At 38.2% G+C, this 13,925-nt stretch overlaps 1 protein-coding gene across 1 annotated transcript in view; it reads left to right on the top strand.

The window, feature by feature from the left end:
- LOC104574380 (centrosomal protein of 192 kDa) overlaps positions 1-6,730 on the top strand; it is a 59,652-nt gene extending 52,922 nt beyond the window's left edge. Inside the window, exons 40-43 of the mRNA XM_088538161.1 lie at positions 227-348; positions 992-1,118; positions 1,593-1,651; positions 6,533-6,730. Coding sequence (XP_088394287.1) covers positions 227-348; positions 992-1,118; positions 1,593-1,651; positions 6,533-6,671 — 447 coding nt within the window. The 3' untranslated portion in view covers positions 6,672-6,730. The remainder of the gene's footprint in view (positions 1-226; positions 349-991; positions 1,119-1,592; positions 1,652-6,532) is intronic.
- Positions 6,731-13,925: the final 7,195 nt, after the last annotated feature.

The raw sequence follows: 13,925 nt of genomic DNA, 5'->3' as shown, positions 1-13,925 counted from the left end.
GCGCTGCTAGTTTGTTGCAAACTGGCTTGTAACAAATAAAGCATTTGTAAGACAAACAGTGCAGTATTCCTCCCAAATTATTTTTCTCTGTCACAATGATTCAATGATTCTGGGAAGATTATGATCTAAACATAAAACTTTAAGTTAGAAAAGAGAAGTGTTTTAAATGCTTAAAGATGAAAATTTTAATTGCAAATGTTTAAGGCAACTTTATTTTTACCAACAGGGAATTAAAACAGAAAATAAAACTTCAACTCTGAAAGCTTCCGCAGATGCCCTCACAGGAACTGAACTTCCACCTGTGCCAGGGAGGAAGGGTTGCTCTGATGCATCTGCAGTTAAAGCAGGGTATGTATGGGCATAAACTGAGATGAGAGTTTCCAGCTGGATAGAATGGGGGAGGAAAAAATGCTTTTCTCACCATAAGCATATTAGGCAGTGGAACATGGTGCCTGGAGAGGTAGTTCAGCCTCTATCCCTAGAGATTCTCAAGACCCAACAAGACAAAGCCCTGAACAACTTGGTCTCACCTCTGAGCTGACCCTGCTTGGAGCAACAGTTTGGACTAGAAATCTCCCAGCCTCACTTATCCTGTGTTAAAAAGTAAATAGCTGCAGAAACATGTCTGGCAAAGCACTTAATGGCTTTGTATTATTCAGTAACATTTTCTTGTACTTTTTTCTCCCCACTGAAAAAAAACCCTTTCCTAAGGGGCCTAACCACGATTCACTGTTTCAATAGCAAAATCTCTTGCACACTCTCCCCTTCTGGAAACTCTACAATATCTGAAAGCTGTCTCTGCAAGGGAGCACTGTGCTACATGTGTTATCCTTGCTGCTGTTTCAGTGTAAGGTGCACGCCCAAGTGTCGTACTGTGGGATGATGTGGGTATGGGGAGAATAAAATGGTTTTGTTCAGAACATATAGAATCAATATATTAAGACCATACAAATAGGAACTCTTAATATCTTGTCTTTCTTTTCAAAATCAGACAAAACAGTAACTCCGTTCGAGGACTGTATGCTCCAGAAGACCTCTATACCTTTCCCCCAACCCGAGTTGGGGAGACGCGCACGTTAAAGGTCAATTTGCGGAATAATTCTTTTACCACGCACCTGGTAAGCTCGACAGACCTGCATCTATGTGCTTCATTCACTTGCACTGTAGGTTTTTTGTGTCTTTTGACCGAAGATTGCAATGGTATGAAACTCTTAACATGTTAATTCCAAAAGTCAATCTTCATAGCTTTTTCTGAAGAATTATTTTTTTTTATGTTGTCATTCAAGGATTTTTTTTCCTGTAATTTTTAATCTTTTCTATTATCTGAGTATGACGTGCTCTTGGCTTCTTGACATATCTGCAACTGAAAAAGTAATACATTATTTTTCATGCAGATTCATTGTTTTTTGTTAACTTTGTTAAAACATCCTTATATACATATTTTTAATATGTACAAAGCAAGGCATTTTATATCCTCTATCTATCTGAAGTTATATCTGTAAATTATGTGACTAATTTTAAGCATGTGGTAAACTGAATATGATGGTCCAAGATGTAATGGAGTTTTTAAAGCATTTTGTATTAAATTACAGTTGAAGTTTGTAAACCCTGGAGAACCTTTCCACATCAAGCACTTGAGGTACTCCTTAAGGTGAGTAATGCCTATGCTAACAAAGTCCTTAAAAAAAAAAAAAAAAAAAAAAAAACTTACCCAGGTAATTCAGTAAAGTAAATATCTCCTGTATATATGTACAATGCTGAATTGTAGCTATAAATACTCAGTATTCTGGCTGCGTAGTTAAATCTGTATTTTTTGCTGATATTGTGCTTTATAATCTTGGTTAGAAGCAGAACGAGCCCACACAGTTATTTCTGCCTCTGTCAATTTCTTCCCTGCAAATTGTTCCTAACAGTGCTGCTGCTCTTAATGCTAAGCCTAATGCTTCATTTAACCATTTGACATGCTGTGCACAATCGATTCACTCCTGCCATTTATCCTTTCTGCACAACAGACCAAGCAAATTGCCTTCATGGTGCTTCAAACTTGACAATCCTGCAGAACTGCCTCTAAGATTCTTTGCAAATACCAGGTTTGAGCAGTCTGGTATTGCCTGGTCCTATCAAGTATTGCAGTGTATCGCCTGCACAAAGGGAATATTCAAGTTGATGATAACAGGATTTCATAAGGATAGTTTAATGCAGATGTTTGCATGAAAAGTAATCAAGCACAACTTCTTGGTGTTTCAACAGGTCCCAGTTTTAAATACAGGGAAACTAAGTGTTTATAGAATAGGAATTATCTGAGCCAAGTCCTAAATATAACTAGATCCTCTGACTCCTACATCTGTCTCGTTTCCTGTGTGCCAGTCAATGACATATCTCAGTGTGAAATGTCACAACTCTGCTTAGATTTTTTTTTCCAGTCTCCCTACTTGAGTGACATCTTTTTATTGTATATGCCACACCAGACAGTGTGAGAGGCTTTGTTTTTGTATGGAAGTAGTGACCAGGATGAAATCCAGTCAAATCCAGATGTCCAACTAGATGCAACCTCCTTGGAAAGCATTTAGATATTTCAGAAAACTTTTTGAGGGATATTATCAAATCTGCTTGGTATATTTCTGTTAGAAATTGTGGACTCAGTTGCTTTTACGCTAAGTAGGGTTAGCACTAAGTTAAAATTCTACCTATCATTTATAAATGGTATCAAGTGATACCATTGTACCATTTAATAACATTCTGAAAGCTTTATTCTAGCAACTTGGACTATTTTTGCTCCAGCTGTAAATACTGACTTCTAGAGATATATGTGTGTCTATATATATATATATGTATATATATAAATTAATTTGTCAACATAGTTTTCTGGAAAAGCTTTCTGGCTTGGAAGCATAGAATGTAGAAGAGTTAGTTGACTTGGAGAGGTACTCTTTAAAGAAAAACTGCTAAAAATTCTTTAAATGGCTTTTATTTAAGGTTTATGAACAGCGTCAAGGAGACTCTGAAGAAAGACAGGTTGGGTTAACTGGACGTTCTATAAAGTAGTGTTCAAAAGTAACTGGAGAAGAAAACTGTGTTTGCAATAACTTGAATAGTTGGTCTGCAAATAAGAGTGTAAAATTAAAGCTATATTTTTGGACTTTATGTATCAAAAAGCCCCATGGTCTGGTGCATGGTTCGGAGTCGGATTTGAAAGTAATCCTGAGTAATCATGTTAAATCTGGGTAATAGAATTGCAAGGTTTTGTTATCTTTAAAGTCAAGAGCTTGACTTTCAGAAGTTGGCACAGTGGTTTTACCTGATCTTACTGGTTCACAGTATTCACAGATACCAAAATTTAACAGTGCTGCTTCCTTTTCCATAGTTGGTTCAATTGAAATTATCATCTGACTTAATCCAAGTACAGTATCTTGCAGCCAAAACTGCAGGGAGAAGAGTAAGGAAGTTTAAGTCTTCACCAAGTACTCACAACATAAACCCTGTTAACGACTGCGCAATCATTTAGTTAGTATTATAAGCCTTGCAAGGAATGGAAAGGAATTGTCTGGAATTTGCATTCAAAAGAAGAGTTTTATTTGAATAGTAGATTTTTACTTCAAGGCTGGGCATCTTTAACAAAATGTCTTTCAAATGATATACAGCTGAAACATTAGAACACTTGATAGCTTTAAGAATTTTTGAAAATTTAAGTTCTGTTTCTGAAAGGATTATGATGTTCAGCCTCGTAATAGTTTGAAAATTAAGGTGCTTATTTTCTGAAGCCATCTGCAATTAGCTGACTATAGAGTAGCAGATATTTGAAATCATACGAAAAGGTAACACTTTGGTGAATAATTGTTTTTGTTTTCAGTAGCTACCATTCTGGGTGTCAGAAGTCACCACTGTTGCCAGTACACCTGGCTACTGTGGCTTAGGTGAAGCTTATTCATTCTGTTCCTTTTGAACTTGCTTGTTGCTGCTGTTGTGTTTGGAGGACAATATCAGTTTGACTGTCCTTGGAATAGGCTACAGTTCTATCTGACTGTTCAAAAATACCACTTGAAACTGATGCAGTATCCTTTGAAGCCCATGCAGTAGTTGTGAATTAATTAAGTTATAGACACAGTGAAAAGCTTATTCATTCTGTTCCTTTTGAACTTGCTTGTTGCTGCTGTTGTGTTTGGAGGACAATATCAGTTTGACTGTCCTTGGAATAGGCTACAGTTCTATCTGACTGTTCAAAAATACCACTTGAAACTGATGCAGTATCCTTTGAAGCCCATGCAGTAGTTGTGAATTAATTAAGTTATAGACACAGTGAAAAGTTTGAAGTAAAATAAAATATCTTATTAAAGGGAAAATCAGTTAATTGGCGGTAAATTCCATTTGTCTTCACACTGCGATGCTTGACTGTTTCTTGTCACTACAGAAATCCTCCAGGTTGCTTCATATATAGCAATATGTATTCCATATAGCCTGAAGCATGCTTGTCATTAAAGGAGTTTGGAGTTTCCAGTTTTGTTAGTGAAGGATATGAAAAGAGGTCTTTCCTTTTGGGTTAGGAACAGGAAGACCCATGTGAGTTGAGCCATCCCCTGGGCATAAAAAATCAACTGGCGCTACAAAATAAATTTCAAATACTCTCTAATTCTGCTTTTTTAAAGATGAAAAAAAATGTGTATAGCATCATATGACTATTAGAACTTCAGTGGTCGGATGAAATTGAATACAGCTCCTGTACGCTAAGAAACTTTGCCTCAGTTTCATGAAGGTCACATAATACATATTTTGGGAATTAATTTTTTGACATCCACATGTGTTCATCTCTTCAAAAGAGTAATACCTGACCTACTGTTAAGCTTTTGATACTATAATTTTGATTTTTGGGCGTATGATTCTTCAAGTAAATGTTAGCGTATGTAAGCAAACATCTTTTTGGAGGGCTTTATTTGATACAGGCTCCTATATCCTTCCTGTCTTTCCTGTTTGTTCTTTTGATAGCTAAACTTCGGTCTTAATTCTTGCTAAAAGTTGTGTTTTCTAATCTAATGGATCTGTAACATATAAATAATCATAGTAATGCTTTTCACTTAGATCAGAGTGCATGTGTGGGAGGTTGACTAAACTGATAGAGAAACATCTCAGAATTGTACAATACTCAGCTGTCAAGTGGGAGACATGAAACCCAGGTCTGACCACCTTCCTTTACTGTATTTTAGTCAAATAGTCAAAGCAGAGACTGATAGCAGACAAAAAGGTGGAGCAAATGAGAGTAAAGATTGGGGGTAAAGAAAGGAGAAAAGATGGTTGTTTCTTCTTTCTCTGTCTTAGTAAGTGTTGCTGCTCCTTTTTCACTTATTCCAATATATGTCTATCACTGTTATCTATCTGTTAGTTCTGGATATTTTTATTGGATCCCATGGAATCTAATAGACTGCCTGGCAGCATTTCCAGAATTTTAGGTCGGATAACTTTTATGTTCTTAAATCGTGCACATGGGCTTTGAAAAATAAGACAGTCACCCATTACATTCTACTGTGGTAGAATAGTTTCTTTAGTATTTGGAGTGACTTTTATGCCATCTGAGAAGAGGAGGAATTACATAACCTGAAAGAAAAGGCATGATGTAAAATCTTTCAAATACTGATTGAGCATGAGTATATTGATTTACAGTCATTTAACAGCATATTTACTCGTATGGAAACAATTAGAACTAATTGAAATTAAATTTACTAGCTTCAAAGTGATTAAGAATGGGAAAAATAAGCACACTTGTCAAGTGACTTATGAAATAAATGTGCAGTTACTTTGCTATAAATGTAGTTTATGTACTGTGAATGTATTACAAAGAGGCAGACCAAACTTCTCCAGACAAACTAGCAGCAGTGGCTATTAGAATATTGAAATACTTTGTCTAGCCCATAGGGAAGCATCATCTTTAGAATCTAAGCCCCTCAGAAGAGTAGTAGTTAATCAGAACTATAAAATATCTAGCCTAGCGCTACGAGGATGATTAGAGGACTGGAGCATCTCTCTAATGAGGAAAGACTAAGCGAGCTGGGCCTGTTTGGCCTGGAGAAGAGAAGATTGAGAGGGGATCTGATCAACCTGTACAAATACCTGAGGGGAGAATGTAGGGAGGATGGGGCCAGGCTCTTCTCCGTGGTGGCCAGTGACAGGACGAGGGGTAACGGGTGTAAATTGAAACACAGGCAGTTCCACCTCCGTGTGAGGAAGAACTTCTTTCCTGTGAGGGTGACAGAGCCCTGGCACAGGCTGCCCAGAGAGGCTGTGGAGTCTCCTTCCCTGGAGATCTTCCAAACCCACCTGGATGCCACCCTGTGCCACGTGCTCTGGGTGTCCCTGCTGGAGCAGGGAGGTTGGACTAGATGATCTCTAGAGGTCCCTTCCAATCTCAACGATTCTTTGTTTTAAATTCCAGTACGCACTCTTGTGTACTATTTTGGTGAAAGTCAAAACTAGAAAAAAAGTCTTTCTTTGAGATTTATGTGGTTTTAAACATCAAATATGCACTTTTTTTTTTTTCCAACAGATCCCATCATTACATCAACGTGCCAGTGCAGTTCAAGCCAAAGGCAGAAGGCAGATTTGAATCTCTCTTGGTTGTGCAAACAAACAAACATGGCTGTCTTGGTATTCGGCTGTGCGGTAAAGCTATTCCCAAAGAATAGACAGAGACCAGTTTTGTAACATGCCATTTAAAATATTCAAAGATTTGCTACTACGGTTCCATACTAACTTCCCCATTTTCTTGTTTACCCTCTGATGCTGCTTTACTGGAAGGTGTTCTGGAAGGTGAATCATGGTGCTTGTTTTACAAGTCTGTTTTCATAGTTTAAAAAAAAATGTTGAGACATAATGTTGTATGTTTTAAAGTTATGTTCTAACTTACATTACTGCACTTTTGTTAAAAGGGGAAGTTTTCTATTTTTGCATTTATTAGGAATGGCTAGAGACTGATGTATTTATTTTAAATATTGTAAATACAAAAATAAAATCTATGTGCTAACAACTGATTCTACCTGATTTCTGTCTTTGGTGATTAAACAGATCTTTGCAGAATGTAAAGGGTGACCAAGATGTCTTCTCTTAGGGAACATCAGGGTTTTTTTTAGATGGATGGATGAATGGAATCGATTTGTGATTCAGAAGCTAAATTGGTCAGGCTTGTTATTACAGCTGGTAAAGCTGGGCTGGGACATCTGACAGTTGGCCTTTTTGTGCAGCCCAGTGGTATGAACAAGTATTTTTAACCGCCTTCAGCCTTCCAAATGATCCATCTAGCGTAGCTGCTTCCTTTGACCCCCTGCCATTGCGCTTGCCCAGAATTCACCCTCATTGGATGAGGGATGGAAGAGTTTTTATACTTACTCCTTTGATCCATTTATGGGTGTGTTTGTGAATTTCTGCTCGTGTTTTTGAGCTTCTCAATACTCTGTCTCCAGTGCTGCCCGTGGCAGCAAGTTCCAAGAATTCCCTTCTGCTCTTTACAACAAGTTTTCTTTTATGCATGTTAATCTGGTCTCTTACTAATTCTGCGGAGTGCCCTCTCATTCTGATGTTGTGGAACTGAGTGAGCAACAGTCCCACCTTCAGCTTGTCCGTTGTCAGCGCACCCTTTGCAGCCCTTGGACGTTAATTCTTGCTGACTGATGGAAGTTTCAGTGAAACTCCTGTCAGTTTGAGATCGTGTGTTTAAATCATGTTTTCCAACAACTCACATTTGAAAAACTGAGGAAAAACGTAAACTACCCAAGGCATTGCCTTTTAAACACTCCACCAGAATTATGTTAGTGTAGTGTAGTTCTACAGCTGCTGTGTCTTCACAAAACCTAGTTTTTCAACAGTATGGTCACCAGGAAAGAAAGGTTTACTATGCAAAAATTAAACTATCCGTAAAACAATGTCATCTCCTTATTCTTCCATCAACAAGGGCTTTGCAACAAGATATTAGCTGCTCCTGTGTGCCAGCTACTGTGACCATTTTGCTTCTTTCTGGCTCATGCTGTGTCCCTTTCACCAACTGGTGTGCCCAGTTGAGATCTCTTTCTGCTCCTCCCGAATATTGGATGGGATTTAAGAGGCTCTTCCTCTGTCTACTCCTTCCTCAACAGGCTTGAGAAATGCTTTAGTATCCAAAAGCCTCTCTTGGTTCAATTTTAGATGCACAAGCATAAATCTCTTCTAAAGTTGGAGAGAGAGTACTGAGTTCAATATGCATATCTTGAGTGTCTTTGCATTTTCTAATTAATATCTTCCAGCTGTGCTTGCTTCTGAAGTTGCCTTTGCCTCTTGGTTCCAGTGTGTCCATTGGGTAAGCTTCAGCATCACCTGTATCCTGAAGAGTGATTAAAATCAGAATTCCTCTATGGAAGGGGACGTATTTTTTTATTTGGCTGATATAACATTTCTTCATTGATGACAGTTCTCCTTAGTGAATGGAGTTGGCAGCCTACTGCAGTGGCAGTTTCTTTTTGAATAGTTTTAGAATATAGAATTCAAAAAAAATAAAAACACAACTGTAACTCAATTCTTTGGGGGTTGCAGCAAGCATTTAAAGTTCCTGGTGAAGATATGCCCTAGTTAACTGTCTGCCTGTTTAGAAGCATTCAATAGAGCTCAAAAAGGATTTGAGTTTATTTCTCATTGGAAATTTTCAAGTGTTAATATCGATACTAGTGCTGACTTTAGATGCTATTAAAGCCGTAGAAAGTTACACTACCACAAGGCACATCTTGGGAAATCATTCACAGCTATGATCACTTAGCCTACTGAAGAAGACCCATAGTCCTGTAAAAAAGACTTGGCCATTATTCCCAAAAAGGCTACAAGTCCACAGGAACATAGGATGTGCCTTGGCTTGAGCTGTGTTTGCATAATCTTGACAGGTTTTTAGTGGTCAAATGACTATTGCACCATCTTTTTAAGCTTTACCTCTCTAAATCTTCTGCAAAGTAATGCTTTGAGGGCTTGGGTGAAGTCGGTGAGAAACCCACGATGTCCCTTCATGTCAGTGGGTCTGAGGGAGGCGTTTGTGCAACTTTCAGAAGTGCTGCAAGACCGAAGAGGAAGAAAGCACCAATGTGGTGCTCCTTAAAGCCAAGAGGAGCAAGTCTGCACGATGAACATATTCCTCCTTGCAAAGACCTCAGGATGCCGGCAAGTTGTTTGAAGCCTCCCTCGTTCTTCTTGAGGAAGACTGGAACTGTAAGCCTGAGACAACACTGAAAGGGTGAGTGTAACACCCTTGGGTGTAAGTACTAAGAAGCTTATATATAGTGATTTTAATTGTGTTCCTTGTGAGGCTTTTCTGGGTTATGCAGATAACTTGGAATGCTAAAGGTAAAAGATTAATTGAATTGACTACAAATTCTTGGCTTAATTTGTAAAGTATATTCTATTTTGCACGTGAAAAAAGTGAGAGTAACAGTCCTTTTTTGGTGGAGGACATTAATTTCAAGGGCTAACTTCTCTTCTGTTTCTCTACAGAAAAGTATGGCAAACCATATCATGACTCTGGGTGATGGTCAGTCCTTCAGAAATTTTAGTTAACTCTCAGAAATATTCTTTTATTAATCCTACTTACTCTGATCTTGCAGCCCACGTCCACCTGTGTGGGTGGGTTCTTTGTTTGTTTGCTTGTTATTTTGTTATTTTTATTTTCTTTTTAAAATAGAATTTCACCAGGCAGCCTTTCCACAGCAGGCAGGGCTCCTTGCGTTCATTATTGCTTAGAGGCAGTCTGTGCCCAGGCTGAGTGCTAAAACGAATTTTCTGAAAGTATAGTCTGAAGGCAGTACAGAAACTCCCAGCAGCACCTTTTCAATGGCTTTTTCAATTTTCTGAAAAGACAATTCTAAAACTTTAAAATAGTTGTAGATTTTGCAAGCTAGAGTCATTTCATTCATTTTTCAAGATGTTACCTCAAAGCTTCTCTTGAGCTTTAATGAGATCCTATTTTGGAAGAAAAAAAAAAAAAAGTCCATTTACTGCTAAGCTTAAATGTTGCAGACCCCTAATCCCCTATTCCTCAAGCAGAAGGCATTTTACAGCAGCTGGCTCCTAGTAGGATGGCTGATGATGAGCACCAGAGTCTGATCCTCTGCTCGGGGCAGTCCTGACCCCATGCAGGTAAGGCCGATGCATACAGCTTCTCAGAACTGGTCTCCTGTGAGAAAACCTCCAGGAAAGGCTGGGCAGGCACCAGGTGATGCCATGCACAACCCTGCCTTCCCACCCCACCAGCTCAGATGATTTCATCATTTTCTGAGTCTCTCAGGTACCCGTTCTAGTTCCTTCTACTTGTCAAATTTCACAGTAATTCGCTTGGATACCTCCTTTGAAACTATATGCTCCTCATGAGATGCATGAATGCTACCTGACTCGTGTTCAGAATGAACCAGACATTCCTCTGTGAGACGTGACTTTGTAAATAGAAGAAGTCCCTTTGAAGCCAACCTCCTAGTTGCCCCTCTTACTGTGCTTTGGTCGATGTTGCTGAGCAGTTTGGGCTCTGCAAGCAGAACAGCTTTAGTGTGAGATGAAACCAGAGGGGGGCCTTATCAGGCGCTCCAGTAGCTATTGAGGTACTAGATCGATGAGACCAGGCTAGATCTAGTCCAGACTAATTCTTTCGAGGGGTTATAGTGTGGACCTGAGCTGACCAGCATCAACTGTTTAAATCTGTAGTTTCTCTTCTGTGGTTTCATGTTTCTTGTTAACGTAGATAAAGCCTTATTGGAGGAGCCAACTTGTGACTTGTTGCTCATGGAAGTCAAGTTGCCTGTGCATGTACTACCCTGGCAGCTATTTTAGCCATCCACTTAACCCTGACTTTTTGACAAGCTTTGCTACAGTTCAGTCTTAAATGGTGAGTTTGAGGTGTGATCATTTCAGACCTTGTTTCTAGTAGGTTTACAAAGGAGGTGATTGGCCGCCTTCTTCCTCTCAAGGACCTTGGTTCCTCTGTGTCTGTAGGTCAGGACCTGTTAATAATGAAGCCATTTGAGCTATTATGTCTTTTTCCTGTTTACTATCCGTGGTACAGCATTTTTAGTCTCACAAATGATTATTTAACCATAATATCTGTTGGTGCAGTGTGACTTGTCATGCTGCTTAAGAATGAACTGGACAGCAATCTTTTTTTTGGCAGCAGTTATTGTTGGCATTGGCAATAATTAGCATTTCTAGGCATGGGCCTTGCCACATGCAGGTAGAATAATTATCTCTTGGGGAAAAAAACAGAATATGGTGTATAATACAAACTCAAAACTATTTTTTTTTCTAAGGGACAAAAATGAGGAAGTGAAAAGACACTTAAAGTAGAAATCCTTTGGTAGATGAACCTTTTCTCCAGTAACGAAGGGCCAAGAGTTGGAGCATTACTGATATGTTTTGGATTGCAAAATGAAAATTGGAAGTGAAGACAAAGGGAAGAGAAGGGAGAAGGTCATGCTGTCTGGGAAGCTGCAGTTCTGCTAATTCTAGAAGATGTCTGGATCATTAATTCTCCTTTGAGGTAACACAGAGACAAGCTTTTGCTACTGTAAATAGCAACTGGTATGATAGTCTTTAAGGAGCATCAGTAGGAGTTTAAAAGTACTGAGCAAGTTACTTGTTACTTCGTCTGTAGAATGAGACTGCTTCCTTTTTCCACAGTCATGTTGTCTAAACATATTCAAAAATTTTGTTTTGAGGTGTCAAGTACCTACTATGAAGGAGCTCTGCTTTCTTTGCATCCTTTAATGATACAAAACAAAATATAACAGTTACTAAAATATTTTAACCAATTTTCAAGCACTTTGAAGGCAGCAAATTTAATTAAGATCATAAGGCATGAGTTTTGTTAAAGGAACCGGCATTAGCTTTGGGTATAGTTCTTGCTTCTCATCTTAGTCATTGTCAGTTCTGGAATGTTTTTTAATTTTTGCCTGTTGTAGGCTGAAATACTTTGTGTCAGACAGAGAAGACTGGCTCAAACATGCCAAGTAGGCAAACTTTAAAAGAAAACGGGAAAAAGACTTTTTCTCTTTTTAATTATAGTAATATTAGGTATTGGATTTAAGAATAGTCAGGGAAAAAAATCTAGAATAAATTATTTTTTGAAATTCATTAAGTGTCTACAGTGAGGGTGTCTTTGCACTTGATCAACCTAATTAGGATATTAGTAATCATAATTATTCCCCAGCTTTGTATAGTTTTCACATCAATGACTACAAATGGAGTTGTAATACATTCTATACACGTGCTTCAGTGTGTTTTGGAGATTGTTGCCCTGGCATCTGAAACTAATTAGTGTTCAGAAAACCTCGTAAAGGTGCATATCAAGGCCTGGCTGTCTCAAAAGTAGTTTTAATCACATAGAAAGTTAGGAAAACTTTGAGAGTTTTTCTTTTTAGTGCATAAAACAAGCTTTTGGTGGCAGTGGTTGTTTTTCAAAGTAGAGCCTTGAAGGCATAAGGGCATTTCTATGGTAGGGGATTTTTCTGGTGCCTGTTTGGTGAAATGGTGGTATATCTTGCTCTTAGGATCTGTGAGGGTGTTGAGGGCTACAGGGCTCTCCAAAGTTTGCTCTGAGGTTAGTTGATAATTCATTCCTATACGTGCATAGTGTTCTGGGTTTCTGTATTATAGCCTCTTTGCGTGAAATAAAGCATTATGGCAACAAAAGCTCCTGGAAGCTAGTGAAAGCCTGAGCGTGTGACACAAGATCAGTTATCCCCAGAACCGTAACGAGCATCCTTTTATTCACAGCTGTCTTGGTCTGACTTTCTTACAAAACTAGGTCATAGAAGTTCATGTCCTACTCCTCCTTTTTATAGCAAAAGTAAAAAGTTTGCAAGTCTTTAATCAGTATATAGGACACAGAATATTTGTTTGAAGAATCCAGTTGTCTGCAGTGATACCTGATATTTACCAAGAAATCCGACTTAGTAACTTAAGTGTCATTGTGAAAAAAATGATGTGTGTGAATTACCATTTTTCCTACTAAATCTACCAGTTAAGAAGAATGTTGATTGTAGTCTCCCATTTGATAATTTGATTCAACATGAAAAGTAAAGGAGAACTTTCCTCAATGTGTTTATTGATATCAATTAATATTTTCAATTACAACATTGCAATAGTCCATTGATGCGTTGTCCACCTAGCATCTGCCTTACAGGTTATCAAGCACTGCAAACTTGAAAGTACAAAAGGAAGTTGGTGTTGCAAGCTGGACTGCATAGGTTTAAAAGGAAATACTTAGGTTTACCTACATTGTTTTTGGGTAAGAAGACCAATGCATTATTTGCAGCATAAGAAAGCTAATGAACAATTCAGCTTTCAATAATAACCTGCTGTTTGATCGCAAAGCTTTGCTATGTCGGGTGTGCTTTGTTTTTGCTGTTTGATTGCCTGAAGAAATCTGCATGAGCTGTTCTTAGATGTGAAATGAGATGAATGTGAAGTAGTTAGGTTAGTTGTATGTAAATGTTATCGTCTCTGAAAGCTTGTACGTATAAATGGTATATTCTGGCTGACTGGTAGATGTTCTAATCTGAAAATGTTTGATTTCTACCTCCTCTCTCTCACCCTGGGAATATGTAATTTCAAAAGCTACTCAAGACCTCAGAATGATGTAACTTCATTTTTTCTCCTAAATATTGAAGATATTTGGAATTGCTTTGCCCTTATTCCCAAAATTCTAATCTCTTTTTCTGAAAAAAAAAAAAAAAAGGAGGTCAGTGCTGGCAAGATGAGGGTCTTAATATAGAAATACCACTTAAAAACTTGTGAGCTTTGCTAGTATAAGGCACTTCGTAACGTGCTCTACCTTTAATGCTCTTCCTGGTGAGTGTGTACCTCATTGCTCTTTTATTAGTTAGGTATTTGTAATATTACTTGATATATTTATGCATCAAAACGCTGCATTCTGGAACAGTTTC

The sequence above is a fragment of the Tinamus guttatus genome, unplaced genomic scaffold (assembly GCF_059628265.1).
Source record: "Tinamus guttatus ecotype Peru unplaced genomic scaffold, ASM5962826v1 Tinamus_guttatus_pri_ptg000941l, whole genome shotgun sequence".
NCBI lineage: Eukaryota > Metazoa > Chordata > Aves > Tinamiformes > Tinamidae > Tinamus > Tinamus guttatus.
The sequence above is the reverse complement of the archived record's forward strand: the minus strand, read 5'-3'. Positions and strand labels throughout refer to the sequence as shown.